Source organism: Erpetoichthys calabaricus, chromosome 2 (assembly GCF_900747795.2).
Source record: "Erpetoichthys calabaricus chromosome 2, fErpCal1.3, whole genome shotgun sequence".
In the NCBI taxonomy this organism is placed as follows: Eukaryota; Metazoa; Chordata; class Cladistia; order Polypteriformes; family Polypteridae; genus Erpetoichthys; species Erpetoichthys calabaricus.
In genome coordinates, this window is record NC_041395.2 from 237307468 (window position 1) to 237333676 (window position 26209).

Consider the following 26209-nt stretch of genomic DNA (forward strand, 5'->3'; position numbering starts at 1 on the left):
ATTTCTTAAAAATGTTTTGATCAAATGTTTTTAATAACCACGCTCTCAGCATTTATCCATTTAATCTATTCCCTGTTAAATATTGGAACAAAGCACTGGATGGCTGAGCTTATTCATGGTGTTGCTTTAGTCATTCTGTACTTCATTTCAGCCTTTTGCCGTTACCTTCTCCTGTTTTTGTTATTAAATTTTAAGGCTATTGTTTCTCTTTCACCATTTTGGACAACTTTTCTTCTTCTAAATTTTCTGCTCTTTATCTTATTCTCAACTATCATACATTTTGAGCAACTATCTTTTTTCAAGTTCAACGTACAAGTGACTCTCACAACAAAGAATTTATTAGCCCAAGGTGAAACAATTAGTGAAACTTCTCTCCACTATGAAACTTTCTAAAGTGGTAAGTCAGGTCTAATCCATTGTGAGTCAAGTCTCTCTGTTTTCCTGTTGGCTGATTCACAATATTTAATTAACTCTAATGTTTCTGGGAAGTATAGAGAGCCAAGTAAGTGAAAATTAGTATATGAAAACAAGGGTTCTCCTTAACCCAACTATTCAAAATATTACACACACGCACATGCACACAAACACACACACACATGAACACACACAAGCACACTCACATACCCAATCTATCTTGACAAAACCCCTTCACAGTTTTAAACAGCACTTCCCAAGTACCATCCAATAATGGGTTCATTTCATTTCCCCTAATTTTAGAGCTGGACCAAGTGTTTTCTTTACTTTTTGTTATACTTTGGTAATTCCCAAAAGAAAATTGTCTTTTTGCATGACTTTTTTTGGAGGTCAGAGTGCATGGTCAGCTCTTCTACAGCACCCCTGGAATGATTTTTTAAGTTATGGCACCTGCTCAAGTGCATAATGGGGCAGAATCCCTTCTGGCAGTAACAGGATTTGATTCGGCAACCTTCCAGTTGCTAGCGCAGATCCTTAGCCTCAGAACCACCACTCTGCAAGGATTACTTGATTAAACACTCAATCTGTTGTGGGTGTCCACTTTTTGAGGCAACATGGCACAAACCTAAGGGTCAATGTCTTCAGAATTAGGGTCTTACAGACTGATCTGTATCAATGATGACTTAAATATTTGCATGGCAGAGAAACATAGTTAAAAACTAAACTGTGAGTGCCACAGTAGTGTGCTGTTTAGCATCCTGGGTCCAAATCACATGTCTGGTCAAAATCTGTGTGGAGATGGACTTCTCTCCAGAACACTCCTAAATCTGAAAAAGACTTGTTGGTAATACTAAATCGGAACATGCATGTGTGTGTACACTGGTGTCTGCCTTCCTTGTGATACTTCCAGGATGTTCTTCAGCCCCCATGAGCCTGAAATGGATTAAGGGGATGTGATTATGTTATGACTGTAACTGTTTTACAAAATATACATATCTTTGTGCGTCACTGAATAAAGCCAGTGTTAAAATCCAAAACCTTTACCCTGTCACCACCTTTCTCTTTCAGCTTTTGTTCTGAACATATTCAAAAGGACCTCCACATCTTTGCAGGCTGTACTTTTTTAATTTGGCATTTAATCAAATGTTATGGCTCTTAAAGCAGTTGGTTAGTTTCTTGTTAGTGTTCCCCCTACTGTATATTGCCTTGTTCTAATAGAACTTTAATTTTTCTCTTTACTTCTGTGCTTTGTTTTTGTCAGTGTTATTTTGCCAGCATTCTCCCCTTGTGTAACACAGCATGGTGTGGTTGAGATGGCTTGCGGCATAGCTTTAGATGTTTTGTGGTTCTTTTTAGCCTTTTACCTCTAAAGGCTCCTCTTTATCTTTTCTATGCCTCTTCTTAGGGTTTGCTTTCACTTCCAATAGTTTTTTATTTCCCGTTTTTTCTTTCTACTGGATTCACATGAGTTTTACTCAACAGCCAAATTACTTGTCTCAACACCTGCAAAAATTATGAATTTTCCTCTCAAGACTTATTATATACTGACTTTGATTAGCATGTTCTCGGCTCCTCTTACCATCCTGTCATGTGACTCAAGATTTTTATTTTTATTTAATAAAAGAGCTATGCCAAATACAGCACTTAAAAAATGATTTAAAAATATGTAGGAAAATAATAGTCTTCTATGACCTAGCTGTTCAAAATTTTACAATGCACTAATTTGTCATTAGTGTCCTATCTTTGAAAGCCGTGTTTAATCTTTAACAGCTCTTAAAATCGTCTACCAGCTGCGCTGATTATCACTGAGCACAGTTACAAATGATAATTTGACTTCAGATCACGCACTATCAAAACCAAGAGATTTTTGAAACACTTAAAATGAATGACTTGGGTAGCAGGCAGAATTTTTTTTTTTTGCTAGAAAATGATTATCAAGCCACTTAGTGTCAAAATCGAAATCAGACAAATTCTCAAGGAGAACATGGGTTCGGACATATGTAATTTCTTATATCTACATGTGTTAAAAGAATGCTGCCTATATGAGAACATCAAAAACAATCAGGAATGATTTATATTAAACCAAAATAACTAACTGAAGTGAACTTGTGTTCCCTTCTTTAAGAAAGGAGACAAAATGGACCCTGTTCCAATTAAGTCTTACTTTGGTACTATGAAAAAGTATTGAAACTATAATAAGAAATAAATTAGAAAAATACCTATATGAAAATAATTCCATACTAAATAACTGTCATCATGGGTTTGTGAGAGGAAAATCTTAGCAAACCAATCTTTTAGATTTTTTGAACAGGCAACTGAAATAATTGACAAAAGCAAAGCTATAACATAATTTGCTTAGTCTTACAAAAAGCCTTTGAGACAAGCCCACACCAAAGCTTAATTCTGAAATTTGGAGCTGCAGGCATCAGAGGTAACCTACAAAACTGGATCTCTAGTTGGTTAACTGCCAGGAGACAAAGAATACAGATAAGAGGAAAATGGAGTGAAGTCAGAAGTGGAGTCCTTCGGGGGACTGTTACTTTTTCTGATTTAAATTAATTATATTGATTTTGGTAACATTAGTAAACTTGTGAAATTGCAGGTGATACTACAAATGGAGGAATGGCAACATCAACAAATGAAAAAGACTTGGACAAGCTGCAGAACACTTGGCAAATGTAGTTTAACATAGAAAAGTGCTACATGTAGGCTAAAGGAACATCACATATAAATACAGGATAGAAAACACTGCCCTAAGCCACCTTGAAAAAGGATTTAGGGGATTATGTTGACATAACATTTTAATCATCTAAGCAATGCACAGGAGCAATTAAAAAGGGCAATGAAATGTTAGGATACATCATGAAAAGTGTTCAATATAAGTCAAGGGATGTTATGCTCAGACTAGTGAGATTGCATTTGGAGTGTCATGTGTAGTTCTGGTTACCATGCCACAAGAAAGACATAGCAGCACTTGAAGCCATGTAGGTGAGAGCAACCAAGTGCATGCCAGGACTTAAGGACATGTCCTACTCAGACAGACTCAAAGAGTTAAACCTGTTTAGCAGAGGAGACTGCGTGGGGACCTAATCCAGGTCATCAAAATTCTGAAATACATTGATAAAGTAGAACCAGCAGAATTCTTCCAACTTAACAGTGAATCATGCACTTGAAGGCAACAGTGGAAATTATGGATAAATGAATTTAGGATTGAAACTAGGAAGCAATTCTTTAGGTAAAGTGTTGTGGGAATATAGAAAAAACTACAGAGACACATAGTTGAAGCAGAAACTTGAACTACCTGGATGAGTTTAGTTATTAACTAGAAAACAGGCTTCACAGACGGAATGGTCTTCTCATGCTTCTCAAATTTTTTATGTTTCTTACATTCACTTTTCTTGAACTGTTTTCTATTGTTCTACTACAATGACCAAACCCATGAACCAGGCACCCTGAAACAGAGGTATAGTATAGTATGCTTGTGTGTGACAAACCACACTTCATATATTTTGTCAAGTATGTTCTTGGCAAAGCAGACAGCATTTAGTCTCCACAGCATATGTAATCCACACCATACTCACTAGGAAATTCACTCACTTTCCAAATAAACATTTTGTATATTTTACTATAATAACTTCCACAATGTATATGCTTTGGTTAGATGTTTTGTGGGCAAGCATGATCTCAGCAGACATTGTACCCTTACTGAACTTACAAAGTTCACTTTAATAGGCTCTGTATTGTACATAAATAAAAGGAAAAAGCCTCACTTTGTATTTATTGTAATCAGCCTGAAGCAAATGGAATATCAATCTTAGTCTGTAGCTGGCTGATTTTAAAACAAAACTGGGGCTGATGATCACTCTCCTTTTTCCCCCATGTAAAAATCTATTTAAAAGAAGAAAGGCAGACATTTCCCCTTTGAGAGTGGAACAGCCTACTTTATCTCCAAAATCTTAATGGAGAGATTTTAGGTAAGCAAAATCCAATTAGAGGTCAGGCTCAAGGTGGGGGGGAAATCTTCAGTGACCAACCCTGAAGAAAAACGCCTTCCAGAACAGAAAAACATCTGGAAGATGTTTATAAGTTGAATGCCATCTGTGCATATGAAATCACAGAAGAACAGATTTCAGCTTAGAATGTTTTTTCTAGATTTTATTCGGTTTACATGCCACAATAACCAGCCAACCATGAGTTTATGACTTTTCCAGTTAGAGGGTTTCAAAGAGATCTGTAAGAACCTTGCACTGAATGGGCGAACAACAGCATGGAACTGAAACTTAATAGTCATTTTGAAAAGGCAGGAAATGTACTCTCTGGGGGTTTGTTTTGATTAGGACATTCATTCATGGTGAGGAAAGGAGCCGATATGAGAGTGTCATCAAAGCCTCACAAAATTTGATATTAGCAACACTCATAACTAGCTGCATAAAAATGTGCAAGGAATTCTTCAGTCCCTTTGACAGTTTTAGTTAAACACTATAAAGTGGGAAGGTTTGTTTTTCATTACTAACTAAAGTCAAGACTCCATACTACTTGAAGTTTTGACACGGCCAATCCTGGCAGCATCAGGTAATAGTTAGGAGTCTACCCTAGATGGAGGCCAGTCCAGCAGTGGCACTCCAACACCCACTCATACACTGCCAATTTAGGATCATAAATTAAACCAACATGTATGTCTTTAAAATGAGGGGCAAAATACTCTACCTGAAGAGAACCTACAAGGCACAGGTAGAGGACAAGCTCCACCAATCTGGAGATTTAAACCATAAGACTCTGAAGCTGTGAATCAGAGTGCGCAAAATATTGTGGAGCTGTGATTCCCTGACTGGAGCTTTGGGAACCATAAGCATAAAAATGGGTGCTGAATTGGGAAGAATTCTTTTTGTTTTAGCTTTTAATTCATATTACCCAGGAACGGTATTTCAAACAGAAAACGTGCAACCTGTCCAAACATTTCCGTGCCATTTGACAAGAATTTCTGGATTTTTGTTGGAATACAAAGGTGAAGGATGTTTTATATAGGTTATAAAACAAAAGTTTGTCTGCATTACAGCTTATATTGTAGTTGGCCACAGCCCCAGCCTGGCCGTGGGCATCGCATATGTCACTAATTTGTAATTCAGAAATGTCTCCATCAAACATTTAGAGTATGACCGGAAAATGAATTAGAAACACTTACTCGTTTTTCTCCAGAGTCAGGAGCAGCTGTTCGCCTTCAGCCTCAATCAATAACTTCAGAAATGGGGGATAGCTCTGAAAAGATAATTAAAAAAAAAAAAGTTAAACCTGCCCAATATGGTTTAAATGTTTCTTCCTGGCAGAACCACCCAGAATATTAAATAAAAATGGGGTGTTTGCATTATAGCTGTCAGAAATGTCTGACGATTTAATGCCATGTGTAAGCAAATCTACCTTGAGAAAATTAATCTAGAAATGACTAGCCTGACAATCTGTTGACTCTTTAGAGTTTTCCTTCAAAATGGTTTAACACAGAGTATTAGGAGACCACGAAACATTTACTGATGATGGAGGCAGTTAGTATTTTATGGTAGGGTCTACACTAATATGAGGTTTTATGACAACATGAAAAGGTAACCAGCAGTTCAATGAAGCAAACTATGTAATAGCATAAATGCAGCATCCTGAATATGAATCCAATTCATAGTTGCTGTCTATGTGGACTTGCTCTTCTAAATGTGTGTGTGTGTGGGTGTACCCAATCCAAGGCTGGGTGCTATGCAGCCCGGGTAGTCTCTGCTGGCCCAACATAAGATTTGACAGTTGTCAGAATGTTATGCCGAGTACAAAATGAATAACATCTTTAATTTTCCATTTTCATTAATCTGTTGTTGTAGTCTGTCTGTGATCTCAAATTAGTCATATAAGGAAGACAGACATTTTGAAGTAAAGCTGTTATACTCACTAATGGAGCCAGAGAATAGCAACATGTCACGTTTAGATTAGTCTCACAGGGCCAGAAATAATAATAATAATAATAATAATAATAATAATAATAACACATGATTTTTGAGATGAGAATACACATGTGAGGACAACTTCCTGAAACTCTTATAAAAACAGTGTTGATATCAGCCACTAAAAAAGCTAAGCCCACAGTCTAATTTCTTTCTAATTTCCTCCAGTCCATGAACTTTAAATGTCTGAGGTTGTAGTATCCCATTTTTTCTCACGTGTTGGGCAAATTTGTAAAACAAAAGAAAGATAGAAAGAGTGAAAGAAAATAAAGAAAAGACTTGACACTGAAAATAGATAAAAATGCTCTTATTGATTCAAAAGCTCAATAGCACGTTAACTGAAGATTTTTGATTAATTTATACTTCTTGCAGTGAGTCTGACCATTCCATCACTATATGGCAAAACAAAACCAGATAGTGTCTAGAGAAGCATGGTGGGCTATATATATTTTATATGTTAAACCATTATTACAATATGCAGGTTTGGCACATTTGACATTTCCAATCAGACAGCTACGTACACTTTCTTTAGTTATTTACGTAGATGTGGAGTCAGAACTTGGATACTCGTCCGTGGTTATGCTGCTGTTGTGTCGGTGTCGTTAGGGACATTTTAGTTCCGGGTGTATTGAATATAGAAATTTGCATCTTACGTGATTGTTCTTTATCTACCTTATCAGGGGTTCTTTTCATTTCCTTTGTACCCGGTGTGACAGCACACTATTTAGTTTAAATGATTATACATCCATCCATCCATCCATTATCCAACCCGCTATATCTTAACTACAGGGTCACGGGGGTCTGCTGGAGCCAATCCCAGCCAATACAGGGCGCAAGGCAGGAAACAAACCCCGGGTAGGGCGCCAGCCCACCACAGATGATTATACATCTTGCTGTGAATTTGACAAGAGAATCACTATTATGGCAAAACAACAGCAGATAGTGTCTAGGGTAGCATGGTGGTCTATATATATTATATCTTAAAACGCTAGAGTGGTGTGAATGTTATGCTTTAGTGGTGTCAGCGTTGTTAGGCACATTTACAGTGCCGGGGGTATTAAATGCTGAAATCTGCATCTTTTGTGGCCGTCCTTTATGTCCCTTAACTGGAGTTTTTTCATCTCCTTTTTATAGGGTGAGACGGCAGATGATAATTTCACAATTATTTTTTTTTTGCAAATATATCTGCCAATTCTTTGAATCTCCATCAGTCTTGTTGTAACTGTAAGTGACAGAGACCAAATATGGCCACTGGCCATGCACCATTCATGTTTACCACTAGCCTAGTGATGTTTTCAAATGCCAGAAAATAATTTGGTTTTACAGAATAAGTTTCACTTACAATAGGCTTTTTCTTTTTAACATATGTAATGTGTCCTACTCATGTACAACACACTTTTTATATATTTAGAATGGGGCTTTTTAGGAGACTTTTCAGCCATTGAAGGTTTATCCATCGCAACCTCAGGCTGATGTTGATCACACCAGGTTAACAAGTGCACCATTGCTCTTTGCTGTTTAAAGCACTGCCTCTACTTTGAGCTCAGCCTTTATGAGGGGTTAGATTGGTTAAGAGTGTTACACTTGATGAATCATCTAATTTAGCACATTTACTGTTTCATGAGTATTGAATACAGAAGTATGCCCCCATACCACTTCTGAAGCTTTCAAAGTTTGGACCCGGCCAGTACTTGGGTGGATGACTATCCAGGATAGTGTGTGAATAGGATGTGGCTGGAAGAAGTGTTGTTGAGGCTATCAGGGAGTGTTTACCCTGTGGTTTGTATGTGGATCCCAATACTCCAGCACAGTGACAGGGACTGGCACGTAACTGAGCCATAAAACCAAAGTCCAGACTCACTGTGGTCATAAAAGATTCCTTGCCATCTTTCAAAAAGTGTAGGATATTTCCTGATGTCTTGGTTAAATTGTCCATCACGGGCTTCTTCATTCTGGCCACTAATTATCTACTGTCGCTAACTGCCTTACTAACTCTCTCATTCCTTGACCACCTAATAGCTAATATGTGGTGAGCATGCTGGTACAAGAATGTCTGCTGTTGCATCCTCTGGGTGGATGCTCCACATTGGTGATGACAGTTCCCCACTGTCTATGCAAACTGCTTTGTGTAGGTTAGGAATACACTATATAAATGTAATGAATTAATTCTAATGATTACTATGTTTAATTGTGTCCACATACATTTAAGCCAAATTCATTACAGATGTATGTATTATACATCTAGCTCTACAAGACTACTGATAAGAATTTCGCTGGACTTTGAACATGTGACAATAAAAAAATATTTTATTAATTGTAATCCTGTTTCTTCAATACTTTCAATGACTGTGTTGCCCTTATTTGTCAGAATAACAATATAACTTTTCTCAGTATCTGCTTAATCCAATGCAAAGTTGTTCGGTGCCAAAGCCTGTTTCAGAAGCATTGGGAACAAGGCAGGAAACCAGCTGTCAACGGGATGCCAGTCCATCACACACTCATTGGTGTTGCACTGTTTATTTGTAGGAGAAATCATCATGATTATTATTTGTTTTCCTTTTCCTTCCTAATCACATACCTGGACTTGATCTGGACTTTGACCAGGACTTTGATACTGACAATCAAAGATCAAGGCGCCTGGTAATATTTTTACAGTGACATTGTATATAGCCAGATTGAGGAGCAGGTTGCAGTCCATTACAGACCATCGCTCTGCTGATTCAGTCACACATTGATCTCCATTGATTGACTTAATGGGCTGCTTCAGCTTTCCAAGAGTCTGGCAACATTCAGTATCGATCACTGGACATGCTTGGCTGCTGTGAGTTTCTTATTTTACAAATCCACAGAATCCTGCATGCATCACTTTCTGACCACTCTAGGAGATGTCCAGGATCACCTTGACATCCAGATTGTTGAATAAACTTTCATTTTGTGTTTCATTCTTGCTTTAGGCTGCAGTATAAGTTGTAATAGTCATTGCATTTATTTTCAGTTATGTCGCCTTTTTGCCTTGCTTTTTTATTCCCTTAAGATTTTTGTTTAATTAAATGTGTAGACAAGTGTAAATAAAAATTCGTGAGCTTGCAACATATGGCAAATAAAATGGAAAAAGAGCTAAAACTAAAATTAAAAGAATGCTCCCATAGTTAGATATTCTGTGAGTAAAGTGGCAGCTGCTTTGTTTTGTTAAGGTTTGTAACAATTCTGAAACATGGTCCTTGTGCCTCTGTTTCCATTTGGTACTGCTTTCCACAAATTTATAACTTTTCTACATCATTTTGTATAGCTTTGTGCCTTAAATTCAACTTCTAGATTATATGTTATGTTTTACTAAAGTCAGATGAATTCTCAATGACACGCAAAATAAGCTTTAGCTGTTTTTTCTTCATTCTGGCAGCACTTTGAACCACATCTCTTCAAAGCAATTGTAATCATGGCTAATGTAAGACTACTCAGAGCTCATTGTAGTCTAACTAGAGAGCAACAGAAGATATTATGGGCTGTCCCCATGATGAACATCATTTTTATGAGTGATTTTCTGATTTGCTGAGGACAGAAAGACTGATCTAGAGAAGGCAAAGAGTGATGGCACATTGCAGTTAGGTAGTGTTACATTGCATATTCATCTAAGTGGCCTACCCAAAGAGGTTTTACAATATTTAATTAAAAAGGCAAATGTTTTATGTAACACTTTTGTTTAGGTATCCAGAATAACTACTATTAACCATTTAGAAATATTTTTAAAATGTTTAATAAATAAAAAATCATTAAAAAAATGGGACTAATCGAATATGTTATTGTGATATAGCAAGATTTTATATAAAATTAAACAGGCTTATAATATGCTTTATTATAATTATTATGAAGGCTTATACATATTTATAACTCACTTTGTCACGAACAAGTTTTTCCCGAGAAGAGTCACTGTCGCTAACTGTCTTGTCTTCTCCTTCCTCCATAGTACAGAAAAAATGCCCAGTGAGGGCAAATGACTTCTCCCCTTCCGGTCCCCAGGCTATAAGAACTCGACCGCCTGGAAGGAGACATCACTTCTACCCAGAATGACCAGAACTGAGGAGCTCTGTGATTTTCCGAAGGCAGACAAGAAAGCCTGATTGATTCCAGCCACTTTATTCTTGTGGTGGTAGGTTTTTTCCTTTTACTTTGTTTGGAAGTAGAAGTAAAAGGGGCTGGCACCCCAAAAATGATCATTCTTTCAAACCTGTTATTCCCTTGGATGACCACATGATTATTTATAACATTAAGTCTTGATGTGTGTATGAATTTAAGTATTATAAAGTATATAATAGAATATATAAATAATATGCTTTATGAGTAGTTATATGCGTTCAATTCATTTGGCATCATCTTTAAGGAACAACTACAAATGCCACTGAAGTAAAGCTTGCCCAATAATAATAATAATAATAATAATAATAATAATAATACAAAAGGTTCCAGCCCACCCAGGCACATACTGTGTATGCCACTACCATGTTTTGAAACAATTGCTGCTCTCAAGTAGTTTATTGCTTGAATAATGAATATGATCTAAATAGCCACTAATTTATAATGAAGTCAATCAATATTATCTCAGCTCTTGAGAAGATGACACAAATATCTGAATGGTCTTTCTGTCCTGGGTAGATCTTTCACCATACCATACAGTGGTGCCAACTGCCCTGATACCTTACATCAGAGGTGAGCAACATCAGTCCCACAGGGCCACAGTGGCTGCAGGTTTTTATTCCCACCCAATTGCTTCATAAGAAGTTATTTATTGCTGATGAAGCATTTATTGCTCAAATTAAATTTTTCTGATTCATTTTAGTTTTTTCGATGTTAAGATTCTGAACCCTTATTGCTTATTTTAGTCTTAAACAGCGCAAAGGCTCCTTATTAGCAAGAAGATGCAAATGACAAAGGAACTAGCAGTTCTCCACCTAGCTTGTATCTATGCACAACTGTGTGTATTCATCTTGCACTATTTGGTTTAATAAAGTATTCAGAAGGAAACTGAATAGAAATTGAAAAACTGCATAAGGCTTCAGATCATTTGGAAGATACCATTGGAAAAACAAAGATCTACATTTTAAGAATGACCTGCCATTGCAGAGTTGAAACACTAACACTTTATGATATTCAATACAAACTATTATTGGCAAATATTATTTTCTAATTAAGAAACTGGGTTGGAACAAAAACTCGCAGTCACTGCAGCCCTCCAGGACTGACAATGATCACCCTTGCCTTACATGGTACACCATATAAACCAGAATTAATAAATATCTAACGTGGTACCTCCACCTAGTCTGTGGCATGGGTTTCTGATCAAGCACTTAGCTTTGCTGCACTTGCGTTCACTTTTCTAAGGCTATGATGCATTGTTGAATTGTTATTGTTTGTTCTATAAGGATTACACTGTCTGGCATGAATACAAAAGAAAAGACACATCTATAAAGTACATAAGTAATGTATTCTATTACATGATAAGCTACCTCTTCAAATTTAAACTGATATTCATTTTTCAAGACAAATTATTGTACACGTTTCAATTGTGACCCTATAAACCTATAAGTAAACTGGGGATAATTCATAATGCACACTTTTTTATTAGGATACAAAACAATACACAACGAGAACCGAATTTAAGATTCTTATATTTTTAAAAATAGTTTATCACTGTTAATATCATCATTAATAAAATGTTTATAGACTGTTATAATATAATCAAAATTGTTACCATGTTTCAACCTTTGCCTCAAATCAGTGGCTTCCAGTACTGGATTTGCCTCCGCTGCGACAAAAGCATTCAATTCACAACTGTGGCTTATTTGCGCTTACTTGTGTGTTTCATCTCTATAGCATGCTGAAGTAAACAGGAAAAATCCATGCTTGTTGTGGTCTTTTTGATTTGGTGTTATTTAGTGATCTCAGCAGCATTGAGAAATATCTATTTTTTTCAAAGTTGGATTAAAAGAAGTCTAACATGTTGTTGTACATTCTAACCCATCACTGCTGGACAGTTTTTTTCCTGGTGATTTTCTATTTGGATATCTCACCCAAGTATATACTGTCTTTTATTTTACATGTTTTTTGTTATGGTAAGACTTTCGTTTAGGAAGCCATTATAAGCAGCTACTGGCAGTCTGTAGGGTATAAAACATATTTTAAGCCTTTTTAACATGATACAAAGATAACAAAGACAGTATCATATTTTAAGAGTTTTAATTATTTTAATGAAAATATATCATTGTTAATAGTATCACTAATAAAATGTTTATAGACTGTTAATGTTCATACTTAGTTTATAAAACCTTTAAAAAGCTTTCACTCCTTGGTAGCTTTCACATTTTATTGCCATACAATATTCAATCACAGAAAAAAAACTCTTTCATTTTAAGGTCAAAGTAAAAACATGTCTCAGCAAAGTGGTCTAAATTAACTACAAATGTAAATCACAAATTGATCATGTAAGTTTTCACTCCCATTAATATGGTGCTGCCATTTGGTTTTAGAAGTCACATAATTAGTTCAATGGAGATGACCCATCTCTAATTGAAGAATTTCAATTGATCATAGTATAAATGCACTTTATCTGGAAGGTCCAACTTTTACTTTTATAACAGCCCATATAGTTTCTGTTTTTCACAAGTAAGATATTAAAAATATAAAATATTTTGTAATTAAGGGTCTGCCTATAAAATTAAAACACTCCTAATAAAAAATAGGCAACTATGGTCTGATACTGGTAAAGGTGATTTTCATACAGATGTCTGTGGTTACATTAGATGCATAGCAAGACACGTCGATTTCAACAACCCTGTAGGATCTTCCATGCTGAGCCCATTTCTTGAACATCTGATGAATGAGGGAGCTTGGACTGTCTTTAACAAATATTACTAAAGAATGGCCTAAACCCCTTGACATATCCTGATGAACCACCTTCATATGAAATTTATTGAACCCATACATTGCCAAGTAAACTTGTGGTAATAAATGTCTGACCATTGTGAAAAATCTTTGGCATTACATTTTTTTTTGTTTTTGTTAAGTGTTGTTTTGAAGATTACACTAAAATTGGAGGGATGGCAGACACTTACGAGGCAGCAAAAAGAATGCAAAATGACCTGGACAACCTTCAAAACTGGGTGAACACCTGGAAAATTAAGTTTAATATAGAAAAGGGCAAAGTGCTACACATGGGGACATCAATTATAAATACAAGATAGGGGACACTGTCATCCAGGAAGCAAATTCTGAAAAGGATTTAGGGGTTTATGTTGATGCAACATTTTGATTGACTAAGAAATGCACAAAAGCAATTAAAAAGGCAAATAAAATGTTAGGTTATAGCATAAAAATTGTTGAATTTAAGTCAAGAGACATTATGCTCAAAGTATATAATGTACTAGTAAGACCACATCTGGGGTACTGTGTGCAGTTCTGGTCGCCAAGAAAGACATAGCAGCACTTGAAGCTGTGCAGAGAAGAGCAACCAAGTGCATCCCAGGACTTAAGGACATGTCCTACTCTGACATACTCACAAAACTAACACTGTTTAGCAGCGAGCAAAGGAAACTGCATGGGGACCTAATCCAGGTATTTAAAATCCTCAAATTGATAAAGTTCATCCAGCAACATTTTTTTGGTTTAAGGTTGAATTGCATACTCCTGACATCAATGGAAATTAAGGGGAAGTATATTTAAAACTGAAGTCAAGAAGCACTTCTTTATGCAAGGAGTTGTGGGACTCAGGAACAAACTACTGAAACTGGAGTTGAAGCAGAAACCTTGACAACCTTTAAGAAATGTCTGGATGAGATACTGGGACAGCTTAGCTATTAGCTATTCAAACGGGTTTCATAGACTCAATGGTCTCCTCTTGTTTGTCAAATTTCTTATGTTCTAGTGTTCCTGTGTGTCTTATATTATGTGAGTCTATGTATTGTATAATGCATACATCCAAAGTTGTCTCAGTGCTATGATAAAATGTTTAATTAGGCTTCCTAAACATCACAGGTGCTCTTGACTGCCTTCATGTGCAAATAATGGCACCACCAAGCCCATTAAACCCATTTAAAAAACCAAATCAAATTCTGTAGCATCAGTGAACAGTTAAGTCCTTTTAAATGACCCTGACATACATGGCCAGTCTTCTTGTGCAATCAGCCATTCTGATGAGGGCAGACTCCCTTAGCAAAAGTGACACTGGGGCATTGCCTCACTCTGTGAGTGGCAAGAATAGTAAGGTATGACCTCTCCCAAAAAACTGAGCACCAAGATGTGGTGTAGTGGTTAGCATACCACCCTTAAACTAAAGCTCATGGGTTCAACTCCCAGGCATGATGTAAAATTTTGTTTCTGTTTCACTCTCTATATTATCAGAGGGTGGGGCAACATTTTCTCAGGAATTGCATGTTGTTATTTGGGGAGATGTCAGCATGAAAACATCATTGTAATCTCCCGGACATTAAGTAAAGAAAGAATACCTTTATATTACTTGGATTTTAAACTGATCAAGGTGTGATCCTGGATCATTATCATTGTAAACTGTGAAATGGTATGCATCCATTGCTGTATATTGCATTTCTGTACAAATGACAAAAACTATATTTGATGGAGAAACTGCGGGTTGCCAGATCTGGAAAGATTGTGTAGAGTTATGTGTTAGTAGTTTCTCTATTATTCATATTATATTATCCCACTGTTCTAGGTTCTAATCCATTTTGAGGTGGTTCAAATCCAGTAGGAGGCAGCCCATGAGAAGTGGAGGAGAGGTAAGAACAGAAGGAGTTGCAGGAGGGACAGGAGACGGACAACACTTGCCTGTAAGCACCTTAGCCACTGTATTCTGAATTAAATCTGTTAAAGGACACTGAAGTACAGCCGTAGAGCAAGTTGCAGTAATCCAATCTGGAAGTCATAAATGTATGGGTACATTTTTCAGGATCATGGAATGATAACCTACTTCTAAGTTTTACAATATGCTCTAGAAATATCTGTAATGAGGATATGAAATGAAATAACAGAATCTACAGTGCCACCTAATTCTCTGATTACTGTACTAGGAATGACAGAGTGGCCATCAACACACATGGTATATTAAGACAGCATGTTTCAGCAGCTTTAAGAACAAACAAAAGCACCTCAGTTTTGTTAAAGAGTTCAACAAAAGAAAAATGCAAGCCATCCAATGTTTAATGCCAGTCAGGCAAGCCTGGAAAACTGAGACACTTCATGTGGCTAATAATACATTTTATTTATATAGCGCCTTTCCCATGCTCAAGGCACTTACAGAATATAATAAAGAACGGCAGAATATACAGTATATAGCATTGTACAAACCAGATAAATAAATAAAGAAGATTAAGACAGTAAATTCTGAAAAAAAAAACAGACAACATAATTGATTGTCTAGCACACACACATACAGGTTACATTAGCATCTTGACAGAGAAGTAAACTGAGAGAAAGGTAATAAAGTCAAGTAGAGCTAAAAGCCTTCCTGAACAGATGAGTTTTGAGTTGTTTTTTAAAAGAATTTATGGAGTCAGCTAAACTGATTGATTAATTTTGGTAGGTCATTCCAGAGTCTGGGCGCTATATAGCTGAAGGCCCTGTCACCCATGGAGTGTAGATTAGTGAGGGGCACAACAAGATTACCAGAATCAGAGGACCTTAGTGGGCGGGCAGGCACATAGTGATGGAGGAGGTCACTGATGTAGTTTGGTGCGAGGTTATTTAAAGCTTTGTAGGTTATTAGTAGGATTTTATATTCGATTCTGTAGGACACAGGGAGCCAGTGAAGACGGCTTAGCTGATATATACAATGCAATACAATAAAAATGCAGAGTGCTGTGAATAATTTTCAGTTAAAATACAAGCTTCCACCAGATTCATTATCAGTGACAACTGATAACACTGATTTCAATTAATTTGCTTTTATTTTTTCTCTTCTGTTATTCTACATTAAAAAAGCACAGAGGCATGATTTTTACATTTATAAGACATTTAGAAATATTTCTACTTTTGATATAGATTTAAATACTTAAATCACTTTTGTTGCTTTCATTACATTTTGCCCTTTCTCTGTGCAGTTGGCTCCCTTCATTGTATCTTAATAATAACAATTAAAAACGAGCAGAGCAGACACCCGGGCAAACAACATTGAATCATAAAAGGCTACTTTAGGTTCAGACCCGTTAATTGGTATGTAATGGATTAATTAAACAATTAGAACAACTGGATAAATAGAATGAACATCAAGATGAATATATTGTTAAAGAGAAAAAAAAAGCATTATTCCCATATAACTGCTTAGTACATTTTAATATATATATATATTTTTTTTACCAAACTAAGTTTTCTAATTTCTATACTGTTCCCATACACAGAATCTGGGATGTAACAGTTCACTTAATTAGCCCAAAAGTCCAATTAAAAACAGAAGCAGGGTGGAACAAAACCTGCACCCACAGTGGGTCATTGAGAACCCCTGGACTATACTAATTATTAAATACAGAACTGGTATGCATAAACAGATTTGTTAAAACACACAAAGAACAAGGTAAAAACTGATTAAACATAAATGAAAACTAACATTATCCGTCCATTAATTACCTGAACTATGGCCGGCTAACAGTGGAGGAGATAAAAATTATGATAATGGAAGCTGATGCTATGTTTGCAAATTATATGACCAAGAGGTATAACATGTACAATGAAAACATCAACAGACCAAGCACTGAGCCCTGAGGGACCCCATATTTTACCCTAATTACCTCAGCGTATTCATTGTTTATATTTACAATCTGATCGTGGCATGGAATACCAGTCCATAATGGGGTACAGTCATACAGCAGACCCCCGTGACCCTGTGTTCGGATTCAGCGGGTTGGAAAATGGATGGATGGATGGAAATTGTTGAATAAACATTAATTAATGCAATTTTAAATTGAGGAATTACTACACAAAGATAAATTTAATAGATAAATAGATAGATACTACATAAGCATGGTTTCCTATGAGACATTTCTCAAATGGAAGTCAGGAATGCAACTTCTAATTTACGTTATAGATGCTGTGGACTCCTAAATCTAAGGTTATGCTTAGAACAGCTAATACATTTTATATTTGTATTCTACATATTTCTTTCTAGGCAAAATGAGACAAAACTGGAATTTGACTGTAGTTTTATATTAAATGCTTACTAATCCTTTTATCATGAAATTTGTCGTATTTTGCCGATATTCTCTAAAAGTATACAGTTGTGAAATGCATTGCCAGCACATACAGTCAAAAAATCTTTCACATTTGCAACAGAACTGTGGTCTTCTAAAAATAATCAGTCTTTTCCCTCACAAAGAATTGCACTCATGACTGAAGAAGAGCAGACAACAAATAAATCACAGTGGATGAAGTGCTTTAACTCTTTCAGCTCTTTGTGCTTACATGCTCATTTTAGATTGATCTGCTGTAATTCACTTCAAAGCCATTCCACTGTAACTGACAATCTCACTCAGTACTGATGGTGTGTGAGAATGGAAGGTGGAGAGAAGCCATATTTATGGTCAGCAGGATGAGCTACCATTAGAACATCAGCCTGTTCAAAGTCACAAATTTAACATTGTGGGTCGATGGGGAACTTGTATGTTTTATGATTTGACACTCTAGTGTGCAATTTTTTGGAAGGGTGTGTGGATAAGCACCAAATCAAGTCACATCCCATAAATCCCTATTGACTACTACCTAAAAAACAGGATCTTAATTCCCAGAACTTGCAAAAAGCTTGCTTTACCTAACATAACTCTGAAAACTCAGGCAACTTCCTACGATAACTGGCTCCTACAAGCAAACAGAAAAAATAATGACACCACCAAGGACCTAGACACATGAATACAACACAAGCAGAAACCCAAGTCAAAATAACACTCTAGACTAAAAAAACACGGTCCAAACACCAAAAGGAACAAGGAAATCCATCGTTTTACAATTCCAGTAACCTTGACTACTTGCCTTGGGCTTGGACCCTTTTTGCCTAACTGCCCCCTGCACACACTGGCACCTGTGCACTCTGAAAAGCTATGCAGGAAAGGAAAAAGGTGGCCTAATGAAGCAGAACAACAATAGATGACAGTTGAGCCTGTTAAGATCAAAATGTGCCCCAAATTGAATGAAGGAAGTAAGGAATCCTACCACATTATAGTTAGACACTGTGATGGACTGCAAAGCCATGGTCTGGCCACAGCAAACAGCACCTCCTGGAGAAGGACAACCCTCGCAGGACTGGATGCTTCGCCCCACTGTGCTCAGCTGAGGGTGGGGAACTGTGATGGACGGCCAGTAGCTCAACCCTGACAAAACCCCCAGGACACTAGATGGCGACTTCCCTGCAGCTTAGCAGTGCCCCAGATTCCTGCAGGGCACTATGGGAGATGGAGTTTGGCTTCACAGCCTTGCTGGGTACCGTGGGACGCTGCAGGGAGATACAGGGACTTCTGTTTTCAATATAGCCCGGAAGTACTCCCAAGTCATGGGGACGGAAGGACAGAAGTACTTTCGGGCTGAAGAAAATACAAGTCTCCATCTGAAGTGCTGGTGAATCACATGGACGCAAGGACAGAAGCACTTCCAGGTCAAGGACTATATAAAGGACTAGTGGAGACCCAGCAGGGGAACTGGAGTTGGGAGGGAGTGTGACGGAGCTGCTGGGAGGAGAGAATTGTTTAATTATTGTATCATTATTATAGTTATTGCCTGTTTGTTGTGGTGGAGGTGCTTTGGGGCACTATTGTGAAGAAAGTAAAAATTATTCTTATCACTTTTAACCTGTGTCCAGTGTTTGTCTGTTAGGGTAAAGGTGAGCAACATCGCCACCAAGCGTCCACTTTGTGAGAACACCTATTGGTGTTTCAATGCATGTTTTGCACCAGTATTTGGAACCACTTATGGGAGCTCCTCACCTGCAGTCACAAGACTTTATATATGGCCTCAAACCTTGGAGTTAGACCTGGGGACTACCCAGAAATGGTCCTGGCTATAAAAGTCCCATCCAGCCAGTATTTCTTCAGGGTTCTAACTTGGGGAAGGAAATAGGGGGTAGAGTGGGGAGAAAGGTTTATTGAAGATGGAGAGAAAAGATGGTTCTGGTGTGGAGACAGTAGGTAAGTGGGCCAGACATCCAACATGACAGATAGGGAATAAAACTGTACAGGTGGAGCTTGTGGGTAAGTCCTATCACACATTTGAATTTTTTTTGTCTACTTGGATGTCATTTAGATTTAGGGACCCCTAAAGCATACAAGTGTTTTTTCTTCATTTGAAGGCATGCTATTAGACTTTGTCTAATAAAGATCAATTCAGATACTGTATGTGATTCCCCACTTAACATGCTTTAACCAATTTTACATTCCCAAAATAAAATCTAATCTAATAGTTACATCTGTACTTTCTCAAAGCTACATGCTTTAATCTTGCTTAGAAATATCTTTTTCCAACTATTGTGGGTGCCATAATGACACAGTGGTTAACACTGCTGCCTCAAAATGATCAATCAGAATTTTTTTATCAGCCTAGTCATTTCCAGTGAGGGGATTGTATATTTTCTCCAGATTCTTATTGGTTTTCAAACACATTCAGAATAATATGCATGCTAGGTTTGTTTGGTTGCAGTACGTCGTCCTGGCACAAGTGAGTGCTTGAATGTGGCTTGAAGGGGACTGGTATGGCTGATTGACACCCTGTACACAAGATAGGCTATAGCTTCCCTTCACCATAATGGATTAAGCAGGCTCAGAAAATGAATATATTAGTATGATGGATTGCCCCCTATATAGTGGGGGTATATATATATATACGAGCTGTATATACCCAGCGTTGCCCGGGGCAGAAGTAACCTAATCGGTCAAACACTTACATATATACCAAAGTAAACCTAATCGGTCAAACAGTTACATATATAAAAAAACCGAACCTAATCGGACAAACAGCTTCATATATACAGAAGCGAACCTAATCGGACAAACAGCTAATCTATATACATAAGCAAACCTAATTGGTCAAACAGTTACATAAATACAAAAGCAAACCTAATCGATGAAACAGCTTCATATATACAGAAGCGAACCTAATTGGTCAAACAGTTATGCATGTGCAGAATAATTTTACAAAGATTATGCGTGTTAACAATCATTAAAAAGAAAAGATTGAGGAACTCTTCTTCTATATGTGATGAAGCTGGATGAAGCTGACTTGACGAAGACGTAGGTGGCATAGATTGGTTTTTCTAAAACAGAAGAAAAAAATGAGTATCTATTATTATTTTAAATTAGAATGAAAATGAGAACCTTGATTAGAGATAGATTATCCGTATTAAAATATGTGCATGAATAAACTTTTGCTAACTCTCTACCAAAAGTTTATTCATACAAATTGGCATGGGATGGCTTTGTGAAAAAGTAAAAATTAGATAAAAATAAATTGAGAATGCATACTTCGATTTGACTGAAATTATCTGTAATGATGAAAAAAAAGTTTAGTATGTTTTTTTTTCCATACGGGAAGGATGTAAAACCTTACATAGGCACCCTTCAGCCCGTACTGAAGGGTAGTGTCAGATTCTTAGTGACTAAAAAACACCCTTTTTATTTTTTATTTGGTATATATGTAAGTGTTTGACCGATTAGGTTACTTCTGCCCCGGGCAACGCCGGGTATATACAGCTCGTATATATATATATATATATATATATATATATATATATATATAGCAAAATACCCGCGCTTCGCAGCGGAGAAGTAGTGTGTTAAAGAGGTTATGAAAAAAAAAGGAAACATTTTAAAAATAACGTAACATGATTGTCAATGTAATTGTGTTGTCATTGTTATAACTGTTGCTGTCTTTTATATATATATATATATATATATATATATATATATATATATCTATATATATATATATATATATAGATATATATATATTATATATATAATATACACACACACATAAACATTTATATACATATACATATATATACATATCTACATATACACATGTACATATATATACACACACATACATAAACACACACATAAGACTTACTGAGTGAAACGGGCTTTCATTGACAATCATGTTACGTTATTTTTAAAATGTTTCCTTTTTTTTTCATAACCTCTTTAACACACTACTTCTCCGCTGCGAAGCGCGGGTATTTTGCTAGTATATATATATATATATATATATATATATATATATACATATACACACATACATGCAGTTTTAATAACACAGAAATCAATATAAACATTAACATCATTATCATATGAGAATATGAAGTAATATATAAGAAGCACATTTCATATAAATATAAATTATTAAACAGTAAAATCTTCTTCTGTAATTTGCTACCGTGGCAATTTGTGTGTCTGTCCATGATTTTAAATGACCTGTAGCTCGCAAACCGTTGCACCTATACACTTGAAGTGTGGTACACATATAGTACGTCACGTCTACTATCCGCTTTATGGGTGATGATTGTTTTAGTCCTTTTATCTTTATTTTATTTTATTGTACAATCAAGTCCTATCTGCGCACAGCAGGGCAGCCGTGGGCGGATGCGTATGGTGTATTCACTCGATGTTATCGTGCATTGCGCTGTCAGTGGTATTTTGATAAAAGAATTTGAACAACATATAAGAAGCGTATAAATTATTAAACAGTAAAACATTAACATTTAAGAAGTAAAGTTACATTAAGTACTACTGCTGTGCCTTCGGGTATACCTCATTTTTTGTTTGCCCATTACATGCTTAAATGTATACATTTTTTGGTGCACCTACCCGAGAACACGCGACATATAACCGAGCGTGGGAGAAGCATGGATTTTAAACACGCGTTGAGTTGATGTGCTGGTCTCCCTCGTGAAATAACTGGTAATGTTTGACTAAAATCTACAGCGAGTAAAACGACATTACCTCCTATTTTTTTTTTTACGATCTCTGAGATCTTGCTTTTTTCGGTTCAAGGCTTCATAAGCTCTTTTATGTTGTATGGTGTACTTATCCCAAACCATCATCTTTGAATGTTGCAAGACTTTCGCCTTGTATGTAGATCGGGGTAATTACATTCATTGCATTCCTAGTCTGAATCACAATGTGATTGTATGGGTGGTTACCTGGCACTGTAGGGTTGCCACCCGTCCTTTAAAATACGGAATCGTGCCGCGTTTGAGAATGAAATTGCGCGTCCCGTTTTGAATCAATACTGGATGGGATTTATCCCGTATTTTTTTTATAATTTTTTTTTTAAAGCAGCGTCTCATGCAAATCATCCCACACGCATTTTATGAAGATGCCTCCTTTCCTACTTTTGATTGGGTAATACTTGATGTCATCGTTAGTTTGATTGGTGTTTTTAACTGTCCAGTGAGTAGGGCGTGTCTTTCAACCGTAAGCAGATTTTTTGCACTGGTATCACTGACCTCGACGACGGCGACGTTATACGTCAAAAATAAATTACGATAAATGACGATTTTAGCGATACTTTATTACGACGGCGGCTACATAGACACGATCAAATAAAAACAAAAACATCAAATAATCATTCTACATTTTCAAAACGTCGAAAAAACGACGGAATGAAAAAAAGGCCCACCCGACGACCCACCCATTCCATTTTTATATATATATATATATATATATATATATATATATATATAGTGATGGATTGCCGGCTTCATATTCCGGCCCTCACCCCCAGGCCGCCAGGAGGAGCTCTCCCGACAGCATGGACGTGCCCCGAATTCCAGCAGGGCCTCATGGACTATGTAGTTTTTATACAAAGCCCTGCTGGATACCTTGGGGACCACTGGGAGTCGCTGTCGGGATGCCCATGGACTCATATGTGCCCTATAACCTGGAAGTACGTCCTGGTCACGTGAACAGGAGAGATGACGTACTTCCAGGTTGAAGAAAAGGACTTCTACCCTGACCCGGAAGGAATAAGGACTTGTGGGTAATGGAACAGGAACACCTCTGGGTCAGGGAGTATAAAGGACTCTGGGAAAGCCCAGTACACTGAGCTGAGCTGGGAGGTAGGGTGGCTAAGTGTCTGGGAGTGGAGGACTGGTATTTGTATTGGAGAATTGAGTTATATGAATAGTGTGGAGTGGAGGGTGCTTTGTGCACGTAATTATAGTACAATAAATAATACTTGTACTTTTACCTGGTGTTTGGAGTGGTACCTGAGGGTTCAAGAGGTGGATCAATAAATATAGATATCTATATATTTATATGTATATATATATATATATATAGACAGACAGACAGGTCGCTTTTCAATATATTATTCTCTCATGTCTATGCCAACTTTCTCAGTTATGTAAATTAAAGTAGCCTGGTAGCAAGTCACTCCCATGTGGTTTCCACCAGCAAATACCTAGGAGTGTTTGATTATAAAAACGCACGCAGACTGAAACCTTGCTGTGCTTTTCCTACCTTTATGCTGATTAGGCTCTTATTTTGTTCCAGTGCATTTATACCCCTGCTCAATTAAGACTATTTATGGCATCCTCTCAACTGTTGAACTTACTTTTATTGGTAGGTTGGCTTCCGCAGCTCTGGCAGAGAAGAAAGCCAGAGGCTTTATACTTTTCTTAATTTCCCAGGGGGAGCTTTTAAATTATGAGAAAGGTAGGAAGTAATATCAAGGTTACGGATCACACGTGTGCTATTATAGAGTTTCACAAGAAGTTTTAAGCAATGGTATCAATTCATGTATGGCAATCCTTTGTGTCATTATGGTCTTTATTTGAGCACTAAAACATACATAAAGTAAAGGGCATAATAGCCTTGTATTTGTTTATTGCATTGCTCCAAAGTGCCTAAATGACAAAATGAAATGTACCTAATATTGTACTTTGAAGTGTAGTACAGCTGAGATGGCAGAAGAGTCATTTATACATCTTTGATACAGTATCTTACTGGGGCAATGCTGTCTCTAGCTGCCCAGGTTACCAGTGGGCCCAAAACACAGGAGATTTAAAGCTACTGCAGTTATATTTGATGGTTGATAAAATTATTCAACAGGTATACTTGGGTTCTGATACTAACTTAAGGATAAATTGTCTATGTGGGCATACAACCAGCAGGAATGGCATTTGCCAGTAAGCAGCAGGTATTCAGTTTGTATTTGTAATATATACTTGAAGATGTGACGAGATGTGGGGGCTCTAGGGCAGACCCTGTATGCTGAGTAGATACCAATGCAGACCAGATTACTGAATACTAACAAAGAAAAGGAAGAAAAAAGTAGAACAGAATTGCAAAAAAAACAAGTAAAACATGCCTCTCTGAACCTTCCTGAAATCTTCTGTCCTCACTTTAAGAGAATATACTCAGCATTCTCTTTCCTACCTCCCTAAGTGGCTTTTCCCAAAACACTGGCCTCCTCTTCCTCCTCGCCAGGCGAACCCTTGACCACCCACTTTGCTCCTATTTCTATGTTTGTCTGACAAAAGACTTAGAGACCAGTTGAGTTTATTCTTGGGAGTAGTTGAGGGGCCATACCAGCCCACAAGGAAGTAATTCCAGGTCACCCTCATTCCCAAAAGGATTCTGGAAAAACACTACAGTTGTGATGCCTGATGAAAAAAACAGCAAATATATTGGCAACAGGGTACTTGTTATGATTTATCTCACAAATGGCCAAAGTGGTTGGAGGCCTTCAAACACAAACAGAGAAGCAGGCCAGAATCCCACCACCCTGCCCAGAGGAGGTGGACCAAGAAGCAGCCTAGTTTGCACTTGAGTGGCAGGCTTCAGGCCTGCGTCAAGAAAAAAATCTCCTCTACTCTCAGTATTAGAAAATGTATTTTGTAATGTCCCAAACCACACTCAAAATGCTCCTTAAAGGATAGGAACTCTGTCAACCACTGCCTTGTACATTGTGTTCTGCTTTAATACTTAGTATTATGCTCATCTTCTCTCTTTTTTTGTGGATAGGGCAAGACCAAAAGAAATCGTTTTAAAGGAGGAAATATTGGATGAAAAGGAAAAATGTAACAAAAGGTTCAAAAAAAGCAAAAAAAGAGTCAAAAAGGGAATTGCCTAAAGGCAATCCAAAGTTAATGGTTTTCAAATCAAAATCCACTAAGAATAATCCAATATACAGTAGCAAACTGTCATGAACCAGAGCAAAGGAAACACAATACTCACAAGAACCACCAACATCTACCAATCCGCACATCTGAATGATCTGCCTTGGACATTAGTTCCCCGCTTGCCTTTATAGAACTGGGTGTGGTCACTTAAGTGTGATGGATGGGTGCCCCTGCCTCTGGGGGAATCTACCCACAACATACAAGGACAATGAAATAACTGCAGGACAAACACAGACACTAAATAATATAAAATTAACAGATAATACATAATTAAACAAACAGTATATGAACAAAACCAACTTATGAGAAAACAAAGGAAAACAATGAATGATAATGAAAGAATCACAAAGAGGATAAGCAATTTAAACATTTATCCAGGGGAGGAACCCTGGCTTGAACATAACAGTACTGGACCAGAAAAGGAAAAGCAATTAAAACTCAAAAAAACTGATGAAAGCTGATGAAAAAAAAAAAAATTTGGAAGCTAAAGATAAAATGAACTCAAAAAACTCATAAAAACCCACATTCCTTAAATGAAAATGAAACACTAATGGTTTGGTTTTTAAAGAACAATCCAAAAACTTGGATGCTGCCATCTTAAACATCCACAGTGTGGTGATGTCACAACCGTGACTTCTGGAAACCACACAGTAGT

General features: G+C 36.9%; 1 protein-coding gene across 1 annotated transcript in view; it reads right to left on the reverse strand.

The window, feature by feature from the left end:
• LOC114646896 (disintegrin and metalloproteinase domain-containing protein 12) overlaps window positions 1-26209 on the reverse strand; it is a 604012-nt gene that overhangs the window by 439339 nt on the left and 138464 nt on the right. The window contains 1 exon segment of the mRNA XM_028795286.2: window positions 5597-5670. Coding sequence (XP_028651119.2) covers window positions 5597-5670 — 74 coding nt within the window.